The sequence below is a fragment of the Bactrocera dorsalis genome, chromosome 2, assembly GCF_023373825.1.
Source record: "Bactrocera dorsalis isolate Fly_Bdor chromosome 2, ASM2337382v1, whole genome shotgun sequence".
In the NCBI taxonomy this organism is placed as follows: Eukaryota; Metazoa; Arthropoda; class Insecta; order Diptera; family Tephritidae; genus Bactrocera; species Bactrocera dorsalis.
The window spans coordinates 48,840,143-48,863,122 of NC_064304.1; the positions used below are offsets into that span (position 1 = coordinate 48,840,143).

The 22,980-nt window shown below is 38.2% G+C and overlaps 1 protein-coding gene across 7 annotated transcripts in view; it reads right to left on the reverse strand.

Moving 5' to 3' along the window:
- Positions 1-2,196: 2,196 nt before the first annotated feature.
- The window catches only part of LOC105233785 (rho GTPase-activating protein 7), a 248,151-nt gene continuing 227,367 nt past the window's right edge, over positions 2,197-22,980 (reverse strand). For 4 of the 7 annotated variants that reach the window (XM_049447126.1, XM_049447124.1, XM_049447125.1 and 1 more), the window contains 8 exons: positions 16,484-16,555; positions 6,171-7,282; positions 5,955-6,100; positions 5,292-5,884; positions 4,739-5,222; positions 4,402-4,674; positions 4,157-4,339; positions 2,197-4,074 (listed from right to left, as the gene is read on the reverse strand). In XM_049447126.1, the coding sequence (XP_049303083.1) occupies positions 3,960-4,074; positions 4,157-4,339; positions 4,402-4,674; positions 4,739-5,222; positions 5,292-5,884; positions 5,955-6,100; positions 6,171-7,282; positions 16,484-16,555 (2,978 nt within the window). In that variant the 3' untranslated portion in view covers positions 2,197-3,959. The remainder of the gene's footprint in view (positions 4,075-4,156; positions 4,340-4,401; positions 4,675-4,738; positions 5,223-5,291; positions 5,885-5,954; positions 6,101-6,170; positions 7,283-16,483; positions 16,556-22,980) is intronic. The other 3 variants (XM_049447127.1, XM_049447130.1, XM_049447128.1) reach the window with 2 other exon arrangements.

The following is a 22,980-nucleotide window of genomic DNA, read 5'->3' on the forward strand; positions in this document are numbered from 1 at the left end:
CCTAATAACTTTGCTGGTAATCATCAGGTTTCTCCTTACCATTTTAATTTGCATGGTATTCATTTCTCGGAGACCCATTATATTCATAAAGAAGTTCTTTATTGTTTTTAGATTGAAATATTTCTATAATTTGTGCTCTGACCATGGGAAGAGATAACTGTCTCGAAATCGGTGAAAAAATTCAAATCAAGTCACCCGGATTTCAACTCGTCTCGTCTCCAGATCAAGTACATATAGTATTTGTAACCCTATATTTATCTCGATTAGTTTTAGGTGATTCATACAACGGTTAGGTGAACAAAACTTTATTACCATATCAATAGCAAATCATGTTGGAAGAGTATGGCAAAACTGCTTAATTGCTTTTTCCCTATTGCTTTTACATTCAGCAACACATCAAAAATATGGGGCGCCTATGTTTTAAAAATTTTCAAAAAGTACACGTGTCCCCGCCTCCGAATTAATTTATTATATATGTATATCTCCCAAATTATTCAAGCTATATCACTCAAATTTGCACATGCAAATCATTTCGACACCTCTTGCGACAGTTTGAAAATAGGTGAAATGGGATGATCACGAAACCCACTCCCCATATAACGGTTTTGATGAAAACTACAGAAGGCCGATAAACTAAGTAAGCTAAAGGCATAAAATTTCACACTTGGGGTGGTACAAGAAAACTTTATAGGAACCGGGGCCGGGGTGTGGTAGTCCCACATTTCGGTGAGAACATTTATCTTAGGAAATAATAAACCAATTTCAACGAATTTAGTACAAAACATTACCCCGACCCTAACCACGTCTACTTCCCACCTCTGATCCTTTCACTAACAAGTCTTTAAATGGTCAAAAATTTACCAAAACTATTCAAGCCCCCATATATCGAAATTGTGGGTCCTAGTACCTATGGCTGACTTTTTACCGAAAATGTCGGTCAATGTGTGAGATATATAATTTAAATTTAGAGAGAATCCTTTCCTGATAACAGTATGTCTCTATGTCAAAAATGGGTTGAATCGGATTAATACTTCCATTAGCCCCATATAGCCAGTAGAAAGAACTTCCGGTTGACTTTATACCCCATATATTGGGCAATATGTGAGTTATCTTAATAAAATTAGGTGAAAGTGTATTTATAATAACGGTGCATATTTTTGCCTCAAATAAATAAAATCAGATGAAAACTTTTTCTAGCGTTATATAACTAATATGTATATTAACATGTGGTAATACCAAAAATAGATAAATTCGGATCGATACTACCTCTATACTTTAAACCCTTTAGATTGGCCAAAATGTGTGAAATTTTCAATAAAAATTATTTAGCTATACTAAATTTTTTCCACATCTAATGGTATTTCCCTAATTTGATTCTTGAGTTTGAGTTGCGAGAGAATAAAATGTTCGCTTACATCCGAACTTAGCCCTTCTTCACTTGTTTAATTATAAATTATTTGCTTGGTATTAAAATTTTTGTTTTTTATTGGTCAATCTGGACTTTGGTATTAAAAATTAAAAATACATTTTTAACCAAGTTTGTGGGATTACATTACAGTTTTTTTCAATCAGGTTTTTGGGAAATAAAAAAAAATAATTCCAAAGTGGATGCATTAATTTTATTGCATTATTTAATATCCGACAGCCATTTTAGTTTTAAGTGTTTCATTTAATATTTTAGACCGACAATACCAATATTATTATGTGTTATGCCATTATATTATAAATTACATGCACTGAATTATAAAGTTTCGTTTTTGTCGTATTGCAGTTTAAAAGTTGATCCTGGTCACCTTAAAACGTACGATATACCGTACGATATTATAGTGCTTTGAACCTTGGACGATGTAGTACAGACACGCACCACTCAAGCCCAAAGCACAACGTAAGCTTGTTATAGTACAGTAGTGGCGAATAAAATGTATTCTGGAGTAAAAAGTTGTAGAGTGTGCGCATGCTGAAATTTGGGCTAAACTTCGATATTGAAATTCTATTTGGAGTGTTTTTGACAGAAAATTGTTATGAAAGAAAGGATAAGAAGCTCAGTTTACAATTACAATAGAAGTTTGACTGCTCCTTTTGTATATAATAACATATTTCGTGACGCAATCTTGTGTCTCTCATACTTGGTTGATATCGCAGCTTAAAAGTCCACACAGTCTAACCCACACGATTATGGAAATTAAAAATAAAACATTTTTTTTTTGTATATGTATATATAATTTTATTTATTTGTTTGAGAGCAGCAAACACGATATTTGAGTAAACATAGTTTTTGACATGTATTTCTGCATACGTACATACATATATTCATATATACTCACTATGGTATAACTTTATAATTGCTAAAAATATCCAATTTTATATTCCTGAACTTTTATTCAAACGAATTACTCTTTCGTCTACTCAATAATCTCGCGCATTAACTACTCGTACTCCTTCGGGTAAATATATATGCACATATACATACAGACATCGAGTCGGTATACGGGCACTTAAATATTAAGGTTAGTAATTTACAGATATTTGCTGGGTATAACAATTAATTTAATACCGTTTCTTATACTTTGCACCGCTCTCATTCGCGCTTGCTCTCTTTCTGGTTCCATACACAGTATACGGTTAGGCTTAAATTTAACAATTTGACTAGTTGAATTATTTTCCACATAAATTACTTTTCCATTTAATTGATAATTTTCTCTCTGTTCCATTGTCAGTAGTATTCTCGGATCGAAGGTGTCGCTATTTTCATTCATCTTCCAAATGAATTAATTGTTGCTGATTTCTGTGGTTCTCTTGCTACTCTTCCATTCTGTTTCTTTTGCAGTTTCTCGCGTTTCCTTGGAATTTTCATGTTTACGTACAAATATACATCACGTCTACGTAACTACGTTAATACATCAGCATAGGGGTTTACGATTATGTTAATTTATTGTGTGTTTGTATATTTAAGTGCGCGAAGTTCGGAAATATAAGTGAAGCTTCATGTATAATTGAAGTTAGTTTCTTTCATATTTTTAAAGGCAAATGTATTTTCGGTAAAAAAAAAACTTTTGTGATGCTTCAGTTTTGAGTATTATCTTGTGTTAGAGGGCTAACATACATTTCCACTAACTCTCTGCAGTGGTTTACATTTTAATTTTTTTAATTTAATATTTTACAAATATACTAGTAATCTTAATGCCTAAAAAATGCCGCAGGGCTCTTAAACTAATTCTTTACTATTTACAATGTTTTTACATTTAGATTTAATTTTTACTTCCGTAATTTTTAAGGCTACGAAAAAATATTGCATTCTGTCAATTTGGAAAAATATAAACATTTTCCATAATTTATAAAGTATTTACAAGTAAAATTGTGAATGCCTTGATATCCTCCTTTTCCTTGGGCGAATTAGCCAGTATTTTAATAGAGGTAATGAAGGAATTTGAGCGCTATCCGTGATAAATGCCTATCTTTTTACACAATTACATTTCCGTTAGTTGCAGTTACTCTAAATACCAGCGCCCCACTTCTTCTCTGCGAATCTTAGATATGTAATTCTTCCTGGGTATAAGTTTAAGTACGTTACTTTTTGAACGCCTTGTTGTTGTTTTGTTTAAGGAATATCATTAAAATGAGTCATTTACGCTTATATAATATTCTTGTAAACCTTGTTGAACATTTTAAAAAATATTTTGTAACTTCAGTTTGGGCACTTTCGAACTCTTATCGTATTTGGGTAGTGTTTGCTTTAGTTGTTAATATACTTTTTGTTTAATATTTTTACTTTTAATAAAAAGTAAATGCCTTTAGGATTTGCGACATTTAAAGCAAGATACATTTTTTAAAATCAGTTCTCAGGGTTTCTTAAGTTATGTGATGTCTTTAAGTTGTTTATCGTATTTTCGTGTTTCGAAATTTGTGGTTTATATTTTGGATTTCCGAAGTTAATCTCACGATATTCTATATATATCATATTACACCTTGCTCTCAGGACCGTCAGCGACATGTTTGAACGCCAAGCGGATTTTTGATAAATACAGCGAGCAAATGTGTCCGTAACTCTTGTTGTACCACTCGGGAGTCCGGCCCCTGGGAGAAGTTGATGATAAAACATTTTAATTTTTTTTTGAAATTTAAGTAAATTGAATTTGAAGTAATGATTTTAACTCACTTAACATCCACCCGCGTCAAATGCATTACGCGTGATCGTCCACTACCGCAGGGCTCTATCAAATAGCGCGAAGCAAGCACAACACCTCTAATGGCGCCGAACATCGGTTTTGCCTTTGCATGATCGATGGAGGTTTCCACAATAACACAGGCGCCGCGCGGCAGATCAGTTGTTTGCCAAGAGCTGTGAAAAAAAAAACAAAATATATGAAATCAATATTTCCTGAATAGGATTTTGCGCCTTACCGTAGCACGCAGAAGTCGGTTGTGAATTGCCCGTCTATGGCATATTGGAATATTTCCGTGGTGGCGTCCAGTTTCTTAACAGTTTGACTCTCCAGCAAGTTCGAGTCCCATGAGGCGCGTTGCTTGATGATATAGTCCAAGACCTCTTTAGGGGGGCCCTCGACTTCAGTGGTACAGCGCCACAAACGCAAAGGGTGACCGTCGCCCACTTTCTTGTAGGCAATGTCCACGTTGCTGTCATTTTGTGAAGAGATAGTGAACCAGCCACGAGTTCTACAAAAGAGAGATAATATCATATCAAACTAATACTGGATGTAACATACTCTGTCATACTCACTTCTCTCTACCCTCCTTGATGGTGGCCTTGGTACATTCATACAGATATCCTCGCCAATTATGGAACTGCATGCCCTCGCCTAGTGCCTCCAGAGGCACTGGCTTCGACTCTTCCATATAGCCGAAATTGCATTTGCTTATCTTCTCTTTGCTCGCAGTGAAGATTTGTTTGTAGTTTTCAATCATAAAGGACAAGCATTCATGGGAAGCTTTTGCCTCTTGTAGTTCCTTATCGTCGGGCACACCGGCACCCTTGCGCCTCCTGGGTGAGGCTGAAACCGAAGCTACACCAGTCGAAATAGTGCTATGGAAGAGCGATGGCGCCAGGCAAACCGCTAAATTATTTGCAGTCATTTGATTTTGCTCCGCATTGGCTGCCACTAGCGTCAAGAACTCCAGCAAAGCGTAGAGTATTTCGCGATTTTCATCTGGTAGTAGAAGTACCGCGCACTGTACAGCTTCTAAACGCACGTCCTTGGGAAGATCTACAAAATGAATGAATACACAATAACACACAACCTTATTTTCGTAGACATCAATTATTTGCAACATACGTTGGAAAATTGCTGCAAAGGTTTCGGACATCTTGGTGGTGAGCAACGATTCGGGTAGATCGCGGAAATACTGTTTCAACATATCGGCTACATCGTAAGCTTGTTGTGTGTCATACACTTCCATGCAAAGCGCCGTTGAATCGAGTTGTTCCACCTCTGACTTTAGCTTGATGATGCGGGACTTGACACCACTCTTGCGGAACAGGCCGATCTGATCAAGAGCGCGCACTTGCAGCCAACGGAAGGCAGCTCTTATCGCAATCGGCAACGTCTGCCCGGTACGTTGCAATATCAACAACAGTGGTACTCCGAACACTTTCTTGTCCTTGTAGTCGGGCATTTTGATTTTCTTAATAAACTTGGGGAGCTCCCAATTCCAACCTGAGCGATGTGTTGGGCAGTACCGCTCCATATACCCGGTGAGTATGACCAATGCAAGCTTGCGTAGAATGTGTAGCTGGCCTGCTGACATGGCCACAAATGGAATGCCATGATTGTTCATGTTAGGATCGATCTTTTGCGAGAAACATTTCCGGAAGATCATGTTTGGACGCTCCTCCATCTGAAAACTATGCCATCGCACAACCGGGGTACTGATGTGTGTGACGACAAATAAAATTAAGTAAACACGCACTTTCCCATTTTATGTAATTATATGCTTACCGTTTAATATTTTCGGTTTCTTCAGGTTTGGTTTCTTTACGTGAAGTGGAACGCGAACGGAAGCTCGCCGACCGGAAACCCTCTCGTTTCTTGGGGTCCTTACCTAAATTAAGTGAGCCACCGCGTGTCAGTTTCTTGACTTTTATCTGTGGAATATATAGAAATATGTATATCATAGAGCTCTGTTTTAATTTGCTCATATAGGATTTCACGTACCTCAGTGGTGTTGGAATTGGCGTCCTTTATCAGTAATTTTCTACCGTGATGACATTCGGAGTCTGAATGTGCGCCTATATCATCTACTTTACCGGTGCGTTGCAAAAATCTGCGTGTTTTTGAAGGAGTCTTACGCAGGGATAATTTACCACCTGCAGACGATTCTTGGCTATCGCTATAGTATGAAGAAGAATCATCTGACTTGCCCTCCTTCAAATGTGGCATCGGATTCGAGAAAAAATGTAGTGGGCTGGCACGCATCGAACGCGGTGTGGTTGGTGTACGTTTGGGACTCGCCCGATTCGGACTGAGGAAAGTTTCACTTTGTGATGGGACTTTCAGTTCATTTCCAAACATTGGGCCCTTCGGGAATGTGTGCATTGGACTGACCGCTGATGGTGAAGGTGGTGTGGAATATACAGCATCCGGTTTACGTATGCTACTGCGCTGGCCGAGTTGTGACAAATCCAATGCTTGTGGTCCACTAATGACAATACCCTCGCGATTTTGACGCTTTCGTCGCCGAGATTTTATAGACTCTACGCGTCGCAGGAATGCTTTGGCACCATCCTTAAAACGTTCACTACCAGTGCGACGCAAACGCACTGCTGCTGAATCGGTCGATTCATTGAGGATGGAGTCTGTGGAATTACCAGGTAGAGTGAGCGAAAGGCCACCCCCGCCAGGCATGTCGTAACTGTCATCTTCAAAGCGATCGGGACTGGACTCCTTGGATGAACTTTCTGTCTTCTCGATATTCAACTTACCGGCGGGTGGCAGCTCAAGACCCATTTCACCAATACGCGACCAACGACGTATATGTGGCTGGAATGTCCAATTTTCGCTAAGCGCACAATTCTCATCATCGGAGTCCTCCTTCTGCTGGGATGAATCGTACGTGATTGAGTTGATGATTTGTTGTACTTTAAGGGGTAATTTAGAGAGGGGAAGTTGACAAACCTGCGGCGTTTGCGCCTTGTGTGCTTGGTCGAGGCGCATGTTGGCACAGCGATTCAATATACAGAGACGTCGGTAGAGTGATTGGAGTTGATCATTCTCTAGGTTGGTGTGATCCTTGGCCACGTTAGTCAGGTCGAGCGGGAACTGGTGATCTGATCGAAAGAAGGAACATATATGTATATTAAAATTTGATTAGTTGTAACGATATACATATATATATATATATAGGCGACCTATAAGTAAAGTAAAATTCTATGCAAATATTTGAAACAACGAGTCTTCAGACATAGTATATTTATTAAACTTTTTTGATTGCTTCACTGGCAAGCGCCTACACTAAGGCAATAAAATCAGCCAAAAGCAATGTTGCCTGCAGCGTTCCCAGTCAATGAATGAACAAATTTCAAACGTTCCTCGGTTGCCCATTACATTTTCATAGGCAAATACGAATGTCGAAATTAAATATGGGAAATAAAGAAAAATTGTAAATCCAATTCAAGATTGCCAAAACCGCCATCCACTCGTTCCCCGCCTCGCGGTTAGCCAACGGAACGTACGACTACGCTGTGGACCAAAGCCACAAACACGGACGAAAACAAACATGCATTTGACATTCCGTTTCCCACCAGACTGCCGACTCTTCGCTGTTTCGTTTTGGATGTAGGCAATCAAGTTCTACGTGTCATCGAATCAATTTTCGATAGCACTGATATTACGTCCGTCGACTGAGCGGCTACAGGCGGGGAGAAATGAAGGTAGCCGCGTTGATTATTTAGTTGCTTTATGGCGTCTTGTTGAATATAAAAAACTTGTGGCGAGAAGAATTAGTTCTAGGCATAGTCACACACACATATACACATATGTACGTATGTACGTATGTACTTCCACAAAAGCGCCATTGATGGAAGGAAGTGCGAACCAGTACGAAACTTTTAAGGTGGCTGCAGACGTGCCAAGGAGTGAGTGTGTTGGTGGTTCGTGGGCACTGACGCATTGCCGCACTAAGTAAATACTGCAATGACGTGTTGCGTTGCGGCGCCTCCGCATGTTGCACTGGTGTCAAACGCCACTAGCGCACTTAGAAGAGCGACGGTGTAAATTACTGACAGCAATTTTATTCGAATTGTCGGCAACGCGAGCGTTGTTTATTCACACATCGCCATAAGAATGACACAGTGAATGAGTGAGTAAGTGTAATGAACTCGTGCATCGAGCTGGGGAAAACTTAAACACATATGTACTTATGCATTCGAAAGCACATATTTATAATTAATATTAGAAATCGATAGTGGAGAAATGTTTTCTCTGCGAACTAAAGGAAGTGATCATAATAACTATAAAGTGCTAAATTTAAAAATTTTTACTATAGGAAAAATATTTACATAACTATATATTATGTTTGTTTATGAGCGTTTTAATCAAATATAATAATATAACCAAAAGCGCTTAAAAGTGGGTCAAGTACAAGTGTATACTATTTCAGATGCCTTCATATTTTTCCGAGTGGCATCGAAAAAAAATTTTAATTTTTTAAATATGGCATACAGTTATAACAGGTTCATATTGCATCTCTGACTCAAGTGTAGTGTCCATTTTGGTTTATAGTTTAAGACTCCCACTTTACGAAGTTTATTAGACAAGAAGCTTTCACTTCTTCTTATTTTATGATTAATGAAGCTAAAAAAGCTCGGCGTTCCAAAAATTTCGGTCGTATCTATTTTACTTTTTGATCAAACAGTGCCGGCCAAATTTGAGAAAGAAAGTTTTACAGTTCTCAGGTTGAACTTCGGGATTGTGGACATTTTCGATACCATATCTGCAGATTTTACTTACGTTCAGATATAGGTCTACTCTCAGCGATTATCTCTTATAGTAATTATTTTTCACAGCAAGCATTCTATTGGGGTGTGACGACAATAAACGCCTCTGATAATTAGATATGGAGAATATGGTGAATATGGAAGCATTCCAAAGTCAAAATGACAATTATTTTCAACACGTCGATTGTGTCGATTATGTGTCGCATGACACTCAAATATATAACGATATGGTAAAACGCGTTTCTTTGATACTTTCGATCTTGATGAACTTTATTTTGTTGGTTCGTTTGGCGTTCGCCTCCACAAGTCCCTTTTTGACATCAGTCCAAATTTTTTCACAATAAATTGCAAAATTTCCTATGAAATTCTTTCTTAGTCATTTTGATTTCGTGTGTCATTTAAAATTATTTTTCGACGGCTATGAATTTATTACGTCTGTCTTTTGAAGAAGAGGTCCAACTACCATATAGATTCAATTCAATAGACGAACTTCCAAACCCACTCTTCTCCACGTATCCATGCGTAATTTATCTTAAAAAAAAATAAGCGAGAAAATATACTTTAAATTTCTAGTACTATAGTCTGCTAAGCAAGTCCAAATGATATTGTCTTGTGATCTTCAATGCCGTAAGTGGCTTATTTGCCTTTGCGCTTTAAGTCATCATTTATCGGCATGAAAAATTAACTGCGGCTACAGCTATCAACGGGCATTTCTTTTTAACCCCCCAATAATAAAAGAGTGAAAATTAATTTGCTTATCACTGTGTTCAAAGTGCGTTGCGCATGCTTACGCTGTACCTGTTAGCGGTTAGCCGCCGGACAGTCGTTTCTTATTAAAACAAATGGTCGCACATCAATTGTATGATTAAACCAATTTGCAAATATGCAGCAAAGTCTGTGCGTGCAGCCAGCGGACAGAACACCTTTGAAGCGACGAGAGTGAATAATGACCGCGAAATTGAGAGTTTCGTGAGGGGAGTCCAGCAGGAGAGGGATACGAACTGCAATCAAATTTAAAGAAAATAAGCGACACACAACACGAAACTGCCGCCCAATTTTCAACAAAAGACTATATGACACTTGCTCGGGATCAAACGAGGATCAGGTAAGCAACTTTCGAAGTGCAGAATGTACACAAAAATTACGAAACTACAAGAATTTCATTAAAAATCCGCATTAATCATTTTGGGTGTGGAGCGAAAATAAAAATAATTAACGCTCGTGCAAAAAGAAAAAGGAGAAACTTCTGACACGTCTGGCTCATGTGCTCTGCCGCAACGTCGATATAAAGAATACAAGTTGAATCAGGAAATTTATGATAATATGCAAACCCTTTCAAGGTCAAGCACACACAGTCGAGCGAATGGTGAACAAAAGCTACAGCAACATGTCTAATAAGAGTACTGCTGCACGCAACAAGCCGCCGTGCGTGCTGCAGTCGGCATTGAAACTTTTCAGTTCAATTCATCCGCGAAAGGGCGCGACCGAAATATTGCACAAAAAAGCATTAAGGAAGATAGCAAATAAATTTAAATAAGAGCAGGTTCAGTTTGCGGGCAACTCCGAAAGAGCCAATCCCAGTGACTTAAGGTTAAAGTGGCGAAGTGTGGATGGCAGCTATAGCCCAAACTTGCAGCATTTAGAAGCCAGGGCACAAAAAGCGAAAGCGCCTCGCTTAATCTGTTGCTTGTATTTCAGATTCACCTTTTTTCTCTCGCATGCAACATGTCGCGGCGCTTTATGATACTCATGTATTCTGCATGTATCATTGAACCCGTGTCTGCCAGTGCGGCAACATTGGTTTTAGAGCTTGTTTTAGGGGCCATGTAGAAATGAATTATTGATCTGTCTAGCGCGTTACTACAATTAAAATTGGCTGGTTGAATGTTATCTGATCAGTTTTCTTCGCATTCTTTTTCGAGTTATTTGACTGCAAAGGCTACATTCGAATTTGTAAATATATTTAATAGAAACATAGTACCACAGCCAATGTTTAAAATTGATTTGTTGCCGCACTCAAATCAACTTAAAAATGAAACACATCCAATATATAATTTGAAATATTTGCTGCATCGTAAAGTAACTGTGGAAGAACCATATAAAAGAAACGGTCCGGTACAATGTACTAACTGCCAAGAATATGGGCATACTAAACCATATTGCACTCTACGCAGTGTTTGTGTGGTATGTGGTGATTTACATCCTACTTCTAAATGCACCTTTAAGAAAGAGGAATTAAATAAAAAATGCAGCAATTGCGGAGGAAATCACACTGCAAACTACAGAGGTTGCCCTGTATATAAAGATTTGAAATGGAAGCTGTCACAGGGCTTTCAAGCATGTCGTAACCAAATGTTACAAACACCCCGTAATGAAATTATAGCAACCTCAGGAAAAAGTCCAAATCCTTTTACTTCTAACAATAATAATATGCAAGGAAGCTATGCAAATGTGGTGAAAGGCAACACTGTGCAAATGCAACTGCCGCAAAATCGTTCAAATGGACGTATTGAAACTATGATTATAAATCTTACACAGTGTATGACACAATTTATGTCTCCCATGCAAAACTTGATTCAAGATTTAATAAAATCACAAAATCGAATGCTGCAAAATTTATTAAGTAAAAAATGAGCGTACTAAATATCTGTATATGGAATGCTAACGGTGTTAACCACCATAAATTAGAGATTATTAGATTTCTGTCTGAAAAGAATATAGATGTAATGCTTATTTCAGAAACTCATCTAACAAATAAAAATAATTTCAATATACCGCAATTTAGGCTATATGTTACAAATCATCCGGATGGAAAAGCGCATGGTGGCACGGCAGTGTTTATTAGAAATCGTTTACTGAGGCTCACGTCTTATTAATCCGAAAGGACGACAGCTGTATCAAACTGTTATTAATAGGCATGACAACCTTGAAATAATATCTCCTGATAAGCCGATATATTGGCCTAGTGATCGTAAGAAAATACCAGTTCTAATTGATTTTACTGTAATCAAAAATATAAATAAATCGCACATAACAGCTGATACATGTACTGATCTATCTTCTGGTCACTCTCCTGTAATAATAAAGTTATGAACAACCCATATTCGTTAATCCAAAAGTGGGTCTAACTTCTTATAAAACGAATTGGCTAAAATATAAAAAATACGTCAGTAGCCACATTAATATTGAGAGCAAAATAAATACAGGAAGAGATATTGACGAAAGCATAAAAGAAGTCAATGATATAATAACCAGCGCAGCTGTCTTAGCAATACCAAAGAAAAGCTATAAGCCACTTGGTTTCAGAAAAATCTCTAACAAAGAAATAGAAATGCTTGTAAATGAAAAAAGGCGTGCAAGACGTGAATGGCCGATAAATCGTTCCCCTTCCACTCTGCTTCAATTAAAATCAGCTGTACGTAAATTAAAAAAAGCGCTTAAACGTGAGGACGAATTGAACACCGAAATGTATATAAAGAAGCTGTGCCCAAATTCAAACAAGCAAAATTCCCTTTGGAAAGCCCAAAAGTCCATGAAGCCACCAACTGACTCCAACATGCCTATACGAGACTTGAGTGGAAATTGGGCTCGAAGTGACGAGGAAAAGGCTAATTGCTTTGCAAATCACCTAGAAAAGGTATTTCAACCCAATTTGCCAAAGAACAACTTTAAGCTGTCAATCCTACCCAACACAGCTAAAGAGAACTTAATCCAAAAAAGTCGCCGATAATATTTCCCCGAAAATGTTAATTCAGTTACCAATTATTGCTGCAGAGGTGCTATCTTTGCTCTTCAAGACAATTCTTAGTGACGAATACTATCCAATTTCATGGAAAAAGCCGCAGATTATCTTGGGAAAGACTTAACACAGCCGTCTTCATACAGACCAATCAGCCTTCTACCCTGTCTTTCAAAGTATTTGAAAAAGTATTACTATTAAAGATGTCTCCTTTCCTCCACGAAAATAATACAATACCAATGCATCAATTCGGTTTTCGAGCGAAACATGGCATAATAGAGCAAGTAAATAGAATTACTAACGAGATACGGAAAGCATTTGAGCAAAGGGAGTACTGTTCAGCAATATTTCTAGATGTAGCTCAGGCGTTTGATAAGGTGTGACACGAAGGTCTTTTATATAAGATTAAAAAAATTCTACCTTTAAAATTGTATAAAACATTGGAGTCTTATTTAAAAAATAGAAATTTTATGGTAAAAGTGGGTGTACCCCAGGGCAGTGTTTTAGGTTAGGCCTACAAGTATATACAGTAGATCGTCCAACAGCTAATAATGTATTAACTTCAACTTTTGCGGATGACACAGCTATAGTGAGCCGTAACAAATGCAACATTTTAGCATCAAGAATTAGCGGAGCATTTAAGTGCTGTCGAAGAGTGGCTATGAACTGGCGTATAAATGTGAATGAACAGAAATGTAAGCCTGTTACATTTTCGCTTGGACCAAAAATATGCCCGGCAGTAAAAATAAACAATATTTTAGAACCTCAAGCGAAGGAAATAACATATCTTGGTATTCACCTAGATAGAAGGCTCACGTGGAGAAAACACATCTCTAGTAAAATAACATGTATGAAGATTAGAGCTGCAAATTTAAATTCGCTTTTAAATAAAAACTCCAAACTTACCCTAGACAACAGAGTGATTTTATAATTATAATGCGGTCATAAAGCCAATGTGGATGTATAGATATTGATATACAAGTATTACAAAGATTTCAATCGAAAATGCTTAGAACAATCACGTGTTATGGTAAAGAATGAGGTAGAAGACAGCAGAATTAAATATACATATGTCTAAATTCCGAGATCACCCAAACCTTTTGACTAATGCTTTGGTACATTCCTGCTATCAAACACGACTTAAAAGAAGAGATATGCCTGCGTATTAAAGAACGACAAAACAGCTCAATCACTTGCTTGAATCTGTCTAGTTTTTAATAGATTTAAGATTTTATAACTTATTGTTAGGCTTTAAGAAAAAGCAGATCCAATAAATAAAATAATTTTGAAAAAAAATAAAAAAATTGTAAGATGTTTAAGAATGAAATCAAATTCGAAGAAAGGTGTGTCCCAAGTTTTATTGTCTATTCCTGAATTTAATTCTGTTTGGTCTAGTATCTGTGATGCAGAAGGTATATTATCTTCAATAGTTTCATTACCGTTCTTTGTAAGTTGGTCAACATTTTTAGAATAAGCAAATTTAAGTAAACGAGTTTAGAAGTTTTCGAAAGTCTAAATCTTTCTATGACAGCAACCAAGTCGTATTAATGTGGTTATCTTAATTAATCTCTCTTACGTATGGTAACCAATGTGAGTACTAATTCGCTAAAACGTAAACCATAATTTACATTAAGCATGGTTTATTATTATGTACTACTGCCATCTCTTGTTTTGTTAATTATATACATAATTTCAATCAATTTATTACACATAACACTTTAATTTAAATGAAGGGTTTTCCAAAAAGTGGGCCGATATAGAGAAGTTGGTATATCAGTTGCCTTACATAATATGTATAGGCGCTGTATCTTAACAATCTTCTTTTGTTCGCAAATTTCAAATACAAAGTCTTTTCATTGTGTTGTTGCTTCTACTCCACTTTAGCGACATTCATGCGCATATCTTCGCTATCAATTGCATTCTTCCCGTCTCAAAATTGTTTACGTGAATACCCGAATAAAAAAATTCCTTTGAATGGTTAAAGACGTCCTTTGCTAAATTTCTTTTTTATTTTGGGAAATACTACATTTTTGGAAGGTTGTCGCCTCGTATGAGCAGATTAGGCTTGTTTCATGAGGAATACAGGTTTTCGTTTGAGACGTGCCACACGCGCTTGCGCACATGCCTTGAAATGTGATATTAAATTGGTTGCACAAGGAGCCTACACTGAAAAAATTACAAAATGAGAAGAAATTAAATGATAAAAGCGCCAATGCTGATTATTCCATATTATCACTGCGCTTTCGGGTACAACAGTAAAAACTTGGGAACTTGGCCTTTTTACCCGTGTAGCCCGAATATTTTTTTTATTATTTAATTTTTTCTCTTCTTTGAAATCGCTCAACCTTTTTGCGTTTTCGTTTTCATCGGAATTTCTGCGCCAGAATGCTTGGATTATTTCTTTTTGTGTTAAATACTCGTAAACTGTCTGCACTTTTAAATACCGGTGTTGAAATGTTAGGTTTATTGAAATAAAAAATCGAAGGTGTGACTGCAGGGCAAAGGTTCACATACAATATATGGAACTTGATTCTCCACGGGAAAAAAGGTCGAATATTTTGTTTAAGAAGAAACAGCGAATAAATTCCGGAGGTCAAAAAACTATGGTTTTATACTCACTATTTTTGAACACTAAGGGGTCATTTAACTCGAAAATACGAGTCAGTCAGAATTGCATTTGACATGAATTAGGCGTTACCATATTATATATACATATATGCTTTGAATACCTGTTTTCGTTGAAGGCTTTGACCTTTAATGTTGCTTTATAAACCAAAAAACTATGGGCGAGAATTTGTGACGTCAATTTGCACTTTAGTGGGTATTTGAGTTTAGTGATTTCAATCATTAAGAAAATATCAAGCACATACGTGCTGCTTGTGCATATGTGTTTGTTATAAAGCCATAAATTTGGGTTAATAGATCGATAAATTTATTTCTATGACTTCATTAAAAATAATTATCGTCTATAAAGATTATAAGTTTCAGACGAAAATTGAGCTAGTCAGAAAATATTAATTTTCAGATAGAAATTTCGAAATGAAAGTATAATGGCCCGAAAAGGACACGATTTGACCCAATTATATAAATGCTTTTAATAATAATATTTTTGTTTTATTATAATGCTATTTAACACTAGTTAAAAAGTAGTTATAAAAGACAATAACAACACTCAGCTAATTATTTTCTTATGGTTTGTAAAAAAAATAATTCAAGTCAGTTGATAAGGAAAATGACGGCTTTGAGAAACAAAAACTGCCTCTTCTGAATCTTTTTAATGCACTTTGCCTCTCTTTGAAGTAAAATTTGTTGCTGTTGTAAAAAATGCCAAAAGTTGTTTTTGACCATTGCCAAAAAACACTCGCACTTTTCACTGCATTGTTATTCATTCTTCACTGCATGCCCTCATTAATTTGTTCATGTGTGTGTTCACTCACTTGTGGTTTTAAATGTTTTCACTTCTATTTTTGTGTGGGGGGAGGTATGTGGTTTAGTGTTTAACAAGAGTGTAAGTTGCCGAAAATTGCGGTTATTACAAGCTGTCAGAAATGTGGCAACCATTAATTACCAGATGTCATAAACATATGTCGACCTTTTTCATTTCCTGCGCCTAACTATTGGGAGATCGAACTAAAAATCTGCAAACACTTTCGTTTTTTGTGTTAACGCTCCTGGGGAGTGCAGAACCAACATCCCAAATTATCTCTGTAGCTCTAACTAGTGTTATGCGCAGGCGTGCAGACTCCTTCTATTCAATCAGCATACATGTACTATAACACTCAATTTACACTCACCTTCATACATTTGGGCATATTGCGGGAAGCCGGCAGCACGCAGCCATTTACACGCTTCAACGGCCTCGATCTCTGCAAAGGAAAAAAATAATTCATTAGTAACCGAAATGCACGTATGTATATGCTCAAGAAAAAGCGTAAAATGTATTCGCGCAATACAAAGAGTTTAAATCCGTTTTAAAAGCCATTCAGTTAACCCCTCAATCCTCAGCGCACAGTTTGCGACTGCCCACGCTTTTTTATGTGCTGCGCATAATCAACTTAATATTTAACTCAATTACACTGCTGTGCATCTCCGCCTGCCAAAAATATCCCCATGAAATTTCGGCTGAAATTCTGCAGTGATACGCTAACCTTTAGCGGACCAATTTGTGCATATAAATTTAATTATTTTTGATTTTTTTCGGGATATTGTACGAGTATGAGCAGCTGGCTTAATTAGATGTGCAGGCACATTCTTCTTCTTAATTGGCGTAGACACCGCTTACGCGATTATAGCCAAGTTAACAACCGCACGCCAGTCGTTTCTTCTTTTCGCAACGTGGCGCCAATTGGATATTCCAAGCGAAGCCAGGTCCTTCTCCACTTGGTCCTTCAAACGGAGTGGAGGTCTTCCCCTTCCTCTGCTTCCCGCGGCGGGTATTGCGTCGAGTACTTTCAGAGCTGGAGTGTTTTCGTCTATCCGGACAACATGACCTAGCCAGCGTAGCCGCTGTCTTTTAATTCGCTGAACTATGTCAATGTCGTCGTATATCTCGTACAGCTCATCGTTCCATCGAATGCGATATTCGCCGTGGCCAACGCGCAAAGGACCATAAATCTTTCGCAGAATGTCGACTCATCCGTTGTTGACATCGTCCAAGCCTCTGCACCATATAGCAAGACGGGAATTATGAGTGACTTATAGAGTTTGGTTTTTGATTGTCGAGAGAGGACTTTGTTTCTCAATTGCCTACTTAGTCCGAAGTAGCACCTGTTGGCAAGAGTTATCCTGCGTTGGATTTATCGGCTGACATTGTTGGTGGTGTTTACGCTGGTTCCAAGATAGACGAAATTATCTACAACTTCAAAGTTATGATTGTCAACAGTGACGTGGGAGCCAAGTCGCGAGTGCGACGACTGTTTGTTTGATGACAGGAGATATTTCGTCTTGCCCTCGTTCACTGCCAGACCCATTTCATTTGCTTCCTTGTCCAGTCTGGAGAAAGCAGAACTAACGGCGCGGGTGTTGAGGCCGATGACATCAATAGGACAGGCACATTAGAGTTATGTTATTGTAATGTGTTTGTTCGATTTCCTACTTTTTAATGCTTGGTGCTTTAAATATAGCGAAGAGATCGATATTAAAAAGAAAAGAGCCATGAGTTGAATATGTAATCTATAACATAATAACGGGGGATCCAAGCAGACGAGGCCTATTTCTGGCTCAATGGGTATGTAAACAAGGAAAATTGCCGCACTTGGGACGAACCTGAAGAGTTTTAAGAGCTGCCATTTCGTCCAGAAAAAACAACGGTTTGGTATGATTTGTGCGCCGGTGGAATCATCGCTCCATATTTCTTCAAAAATGATGCCGTTGAGAACGTAACCGTCCATGGCGACCGTTATCGCGCCTTGATAACCGACTTATTGATGTCTTAAATTGAAGCTCGTGATCTCGGCGACATTTGGTGTCAACAAGATGATGTCACTTCCCACACATCGCATCAAACAATGGATTTATTAATAATGTGCATTTTTTAGGAAGATCACAAGTCTGTTGAGAATTGCAGTCCTCTTAAGCGCACGAAAATATGAAGTAAAATGTTCCGAGCTAACAACGCAAAATTTTCGTTCTGCACAAACCCTCAATGAGTGTGTTGAGTGAATTGTGTTTGTGAATATATACATAAAAGCAAAATATTGAATTTGAAGTTTTCAGAAAAAAGTCTCAGCAATGATTTTTACAATCAGTTAATTTCCGGTAAACTTTTAGCAGCCATCGTTTATTCCTTGAAAATTTCTCCGCCAAAGGATGTATGTATATGTACATTAACAAGCACAAATACCCCCTACCGAAGGCAGGTGGGTGGTAGAGGAACAATTTTCTACAGTTACTGGTCATATTAAGCCACCCGTTCAAGCACACGCACACTTATTTCAACTGTATGGAAGATATACTTGTATACAATATGTATGTAATGGCTATATTTATGACAGAATATGACTAGAGCCTTTTAAGTTTGTAAATATTTATGACAGCGCAAAAAGGATGCAATGAAATAGAAGTTATAGGGGAAGAGAACATAATATACAAATAAAAAGTAGTCATCAAATTCGTTCATATGCTGCTCATGGGGCACATACATATGCCATACCATCGAACTATTTTTCTAATGTTATAAAGACGTTACTATTTTAGTGAAAATTATAGAAAAATTGCTAATAGCAATAAAAAATATATGAATAGGCTACAGGAAATGGAAGAGTATAAAAAATTATTTATTTCAAAATGTGGTGCGGCATGTATAATAAATTAGTATCGATTTTTAATCAGCTCAGTTCAATGGCAGAACTTATTTAAAGACACCCCACAAAATGTTCGTATGTTTGCGCATAGGTGCTTACCTTGTAGAGATGTTGGAACTGATGGACTAATTAATCAGCAACAAAAAAATTTCATCAATTTTCAGCAGTTCTTGATAGTTTAAACTGTCTAGTTTTAAAATTGGTCTAACTCATAAATAATAATTTAATCCTTTCAAGTGTGAAATACATCAGCAATGACAGTCGTACTTCAAAAACTAAACCAGTTTAGTGGCAGCTATTTTTAACAGGGCATTTATGTATCCCTGTACTCCCAGGCTATTTTATTATGTAGAGATGGGCGTTGTATATTTGTTTACCCCACTCACAGTCTAACTTCCGGCCGTCGGTAGGTTAGCACGCTAGGAGAATTATTGAATTTTTCAGCTGATTAACTCGGCATATACGGTTGAATCTCTACTCGCCATACCACCCACAAATGCTAACCATGAATATCCTTCCTTCTTTATAACACTTTGGCCTATGCTTTTCTGTGTTTTCATCTGTTTTGTACTCCACACATGGAAATTTCATTGTGAAAGGTTGTAATCTGAAATATAGATGTGTATGTTTATACTTGTACGAGTATGTATATGGGCATAACAGCAGACTGTCTCCCTCATAAACGCCGTTATGGTGGGGTTTTGAGTTTAGAGATAGAGACTTCGACACTTTGTGTTTGAAATCTATTTTTAGCGGCAATGTACGCTTCTGTTTTCCTCTTTCCTCTGAACTGTGCGCTGTCAACCAACTGCACAAGGATCTACCTTGTTGAACAGATTTGCTTTGTTCAATGGTTATGGCTTTTGTAGTAGTGGAAGTAAATTCTTCCTCGTATTAGTTAGCCTTTTAAGTTTTAGAGCGTGTGTATGCTTGATACCACTTTACAAATGCACACCCACTGTCTCTTACACACTGCCTACCAGCACTTGTTGCTAGTTGGCGCTTTCTTTGTGTGAAATAAATCGATTTTTCGTCCTTTCTACAAGCTTGAGCACTTGGCTTTGTATTTGTGCATGCATCAGAAGTGGCTTGTGTTGCTTTTTAGGACACTCCTTTCATGTGTTCAATGTTCAATAATATTGATATACATAGGTAAATATACATACCTATCCATTTTGTTTACCGTTAGTCAATATTTTTCATATTGACGCATTCTTTCTACTGTAGGTATAACTGCAAGAAGCACTCGCATAGACCAGTTGGTGTGTGTGTAGGTGTAAACGTGCAAATAGCAACAAGTGGCTGATTCATTTTATTTATGTGGTGTGCTAATGGGAATGTTTGGAACATTTATGGTTGTGATAGCAGGCATTTTGCCTTTTAGTTGTAACTTGCATACTAACAAGGTCAGTTAAAAAGAAAATACTTAAGGCGGTAGAGTTTGAGTAAATAGGAAACGATAGGGGAAGATAAAATATTATGAAGCCATGTTTAAAATGTGAAAGATAATACGATATTCTCATACTCATCCCTTTTTTTGTTCGATGATATTTTTATTGTAGACAGAAAAAGAAAGAGGCCGAAATGTGTGAGGAAGCGTATAGTTTTCGAGATATTCGCGTTTAAAGTTGAAAATTACTACTATTTGAAGTACGTATTTTCTCGATATAAAATTTGTTTTGCACTTTTATATCCACACACATTTATTTTATATAATCTATCTTCTTCTTCTTAATTGGCGTAGACACCGCTTATGCGAATTATAGCCGAGTTAATAACCGCGCGCCAGTCAGTTTCTTCTTTTCGCAACGTGGCGCCAATTGGATATTCCAAGCGAGGCACCAGGTCCTTCTCCACTTGGTCCTTCCAACGGAGTGTGACGGTCATTGCCTCTTCCTCTGCTTCCCGCGGCGGGTACTGCGTCGAATACTTTCAGAGCTGGAGTGTTTCGTCCATCCGGAGCAACATGACCTAGCCAGCGTAGCCGCCTGTCTTTTAATTCGCTGAAACTATGTCAATGTTCGTCGTATATCTCGTACAGCTCATCGTTCCATCGTATGCGATATTCGCCGTGGGCCAACGCGCAAAGGACCATAAAACTTTCGCAGAACTTTTCTCTCGAAAACTCGCAACGTCGACTCATCTGTTGTTGACATCGTCCAGGCCTCTGCACCATAAAGCAGGACGGGAATTATGAGTGACTTATAGAGTTTGGTTTTTGTTTGTCGGGAGAGACTTTGCTTCTCAATTGCCTACTTAGTCCGAAGTATAGCACCTGTTGGCAAGAGTTATCCTGCGTTGGATTTCTAGGCTGACATTGTTGGTGTGTTTACGCTGGTTCCAAGATAGACGAAATTATCTACAACTTCAAAGTTATGACTGTCAACAGTGACGTGAGTGCCAAGTCGCGAGTGCGACGACTGTTTGATTTGATGGACAGGAGATATTTCGTCTTGTCCTCGTTCACTGCCAGACGCACTTCTTTTGCTTCCTTGTCCAGTCTGGAGAAAGCAGAACTAGACGGCGCGGGTGTTAAGGCCTGATGATATCAATATCAATCCGCATACGCCAGCAGTTGTACACTCTTATAGAAGATGGTATACCTTCTCTGTTGAGTTCTGCAGCCTCGAACTATTTTCTCCAGAAGCAGGTTAAAAAAGTCGCACGAATAGGGAATCGACCTTGTGTCTGAAACCTCGTTTGGTATCGAACGGCTCGCCGAGGTCCTTCCCGATCCTGACGGATACTTTCGTGTTGCTCAACGTCAGTTTACACAGCCGTGTTAGTTTTGCGGGGATACCAAATTCAGACATCGCCGGCATAAAGGCAGCTCCTTTTCGTGCTGTCGAAAGCACAGCTTTGAAATCGACGAATAGGGTGAGTGAGTGTAGCGATTCTCTTTTCAAGGCCCGTCTTTTCCAAGTATTTGCCGCATGAGTGAATATACTGGTCGTGTTGTTGCACTTTACCAGGTCCAAGGTCTGAAGCCACACTGATAAGGTCCAATCAGTTTGTTGACGGTGGGCTTTAATCTTTCACACAATACGCCTCGATAGAACCTGATAGAACCTTGTACGCGATGTTGAGGAGGCTAATCCCACGGTAAGTCGGCGCAGGTTGTGGGGTCTCTCTTTTTTATGGATTGGGCAGAGTGTCACACTTAGATTCCAATCGTTGGGCATGCTTTCGTCCGACCATAATTTTACAAAGAATTTGATGCATGCTCCTTATCAGTTCTTTCGCCGCCGTGTTTGAATAGATCGGCCGGCCATCCATAGGCCCCTGCCGCTTTGTTGTTTTTCAGACGAGGCAATTGCCAATTGATATTCGAACTTCTTCATGATCGGGCCAATGGAACGTCTGCCTCCATCGTCAATTCGAGTGGGTAGATTATCGGGCTCTTCGCCCTTCTCCTCGGTGTTCGTGCGTTTTTCCCTGCCATTCAGCAGGCTGGAGAAGTGTGCCCTACCATAGATTTAAGTATGCTCTCTGGGCATCGGGGGCTAGATCACACTTGGGTGGGGTGGGGGGGCGGGGGGTTCTACAGGAGATGATGCCTCCGCCGTCTTGAAACGCTTCTGTAAAGCAGCCGCATTTTTTCGTAGAATTTTCGAGGCATTACAACCCTGCAACGGCCCACGCCTTGTTTCAAGTTTGCCTCGTACTTCACGAATTTCGGCCTCCCTCTTTCCTACTTCTGTCTGAAAAATGCGTCTCGACTATCCCTCTTCAATACCTCTCGGTATCGTATCGCCATCCCGCACGTGTTGTGGTCGATCGTTACGTTGCGACGCTATATAATATAGTAGTAAAAAATAGCCTTTATAATACTATTATAACTTATTTTTGAATTCTGATGAGTATTTGACTTATTTACTAGTCGCGAACAAAATTTGGTTTGATGCCACCCGACCGACCAGGGTTATTTTTTTTTAAGCGTGGCTCGAAGGCAAGCACTTCTACGCAAAAAAGAGCCAATGCGCCAAGAA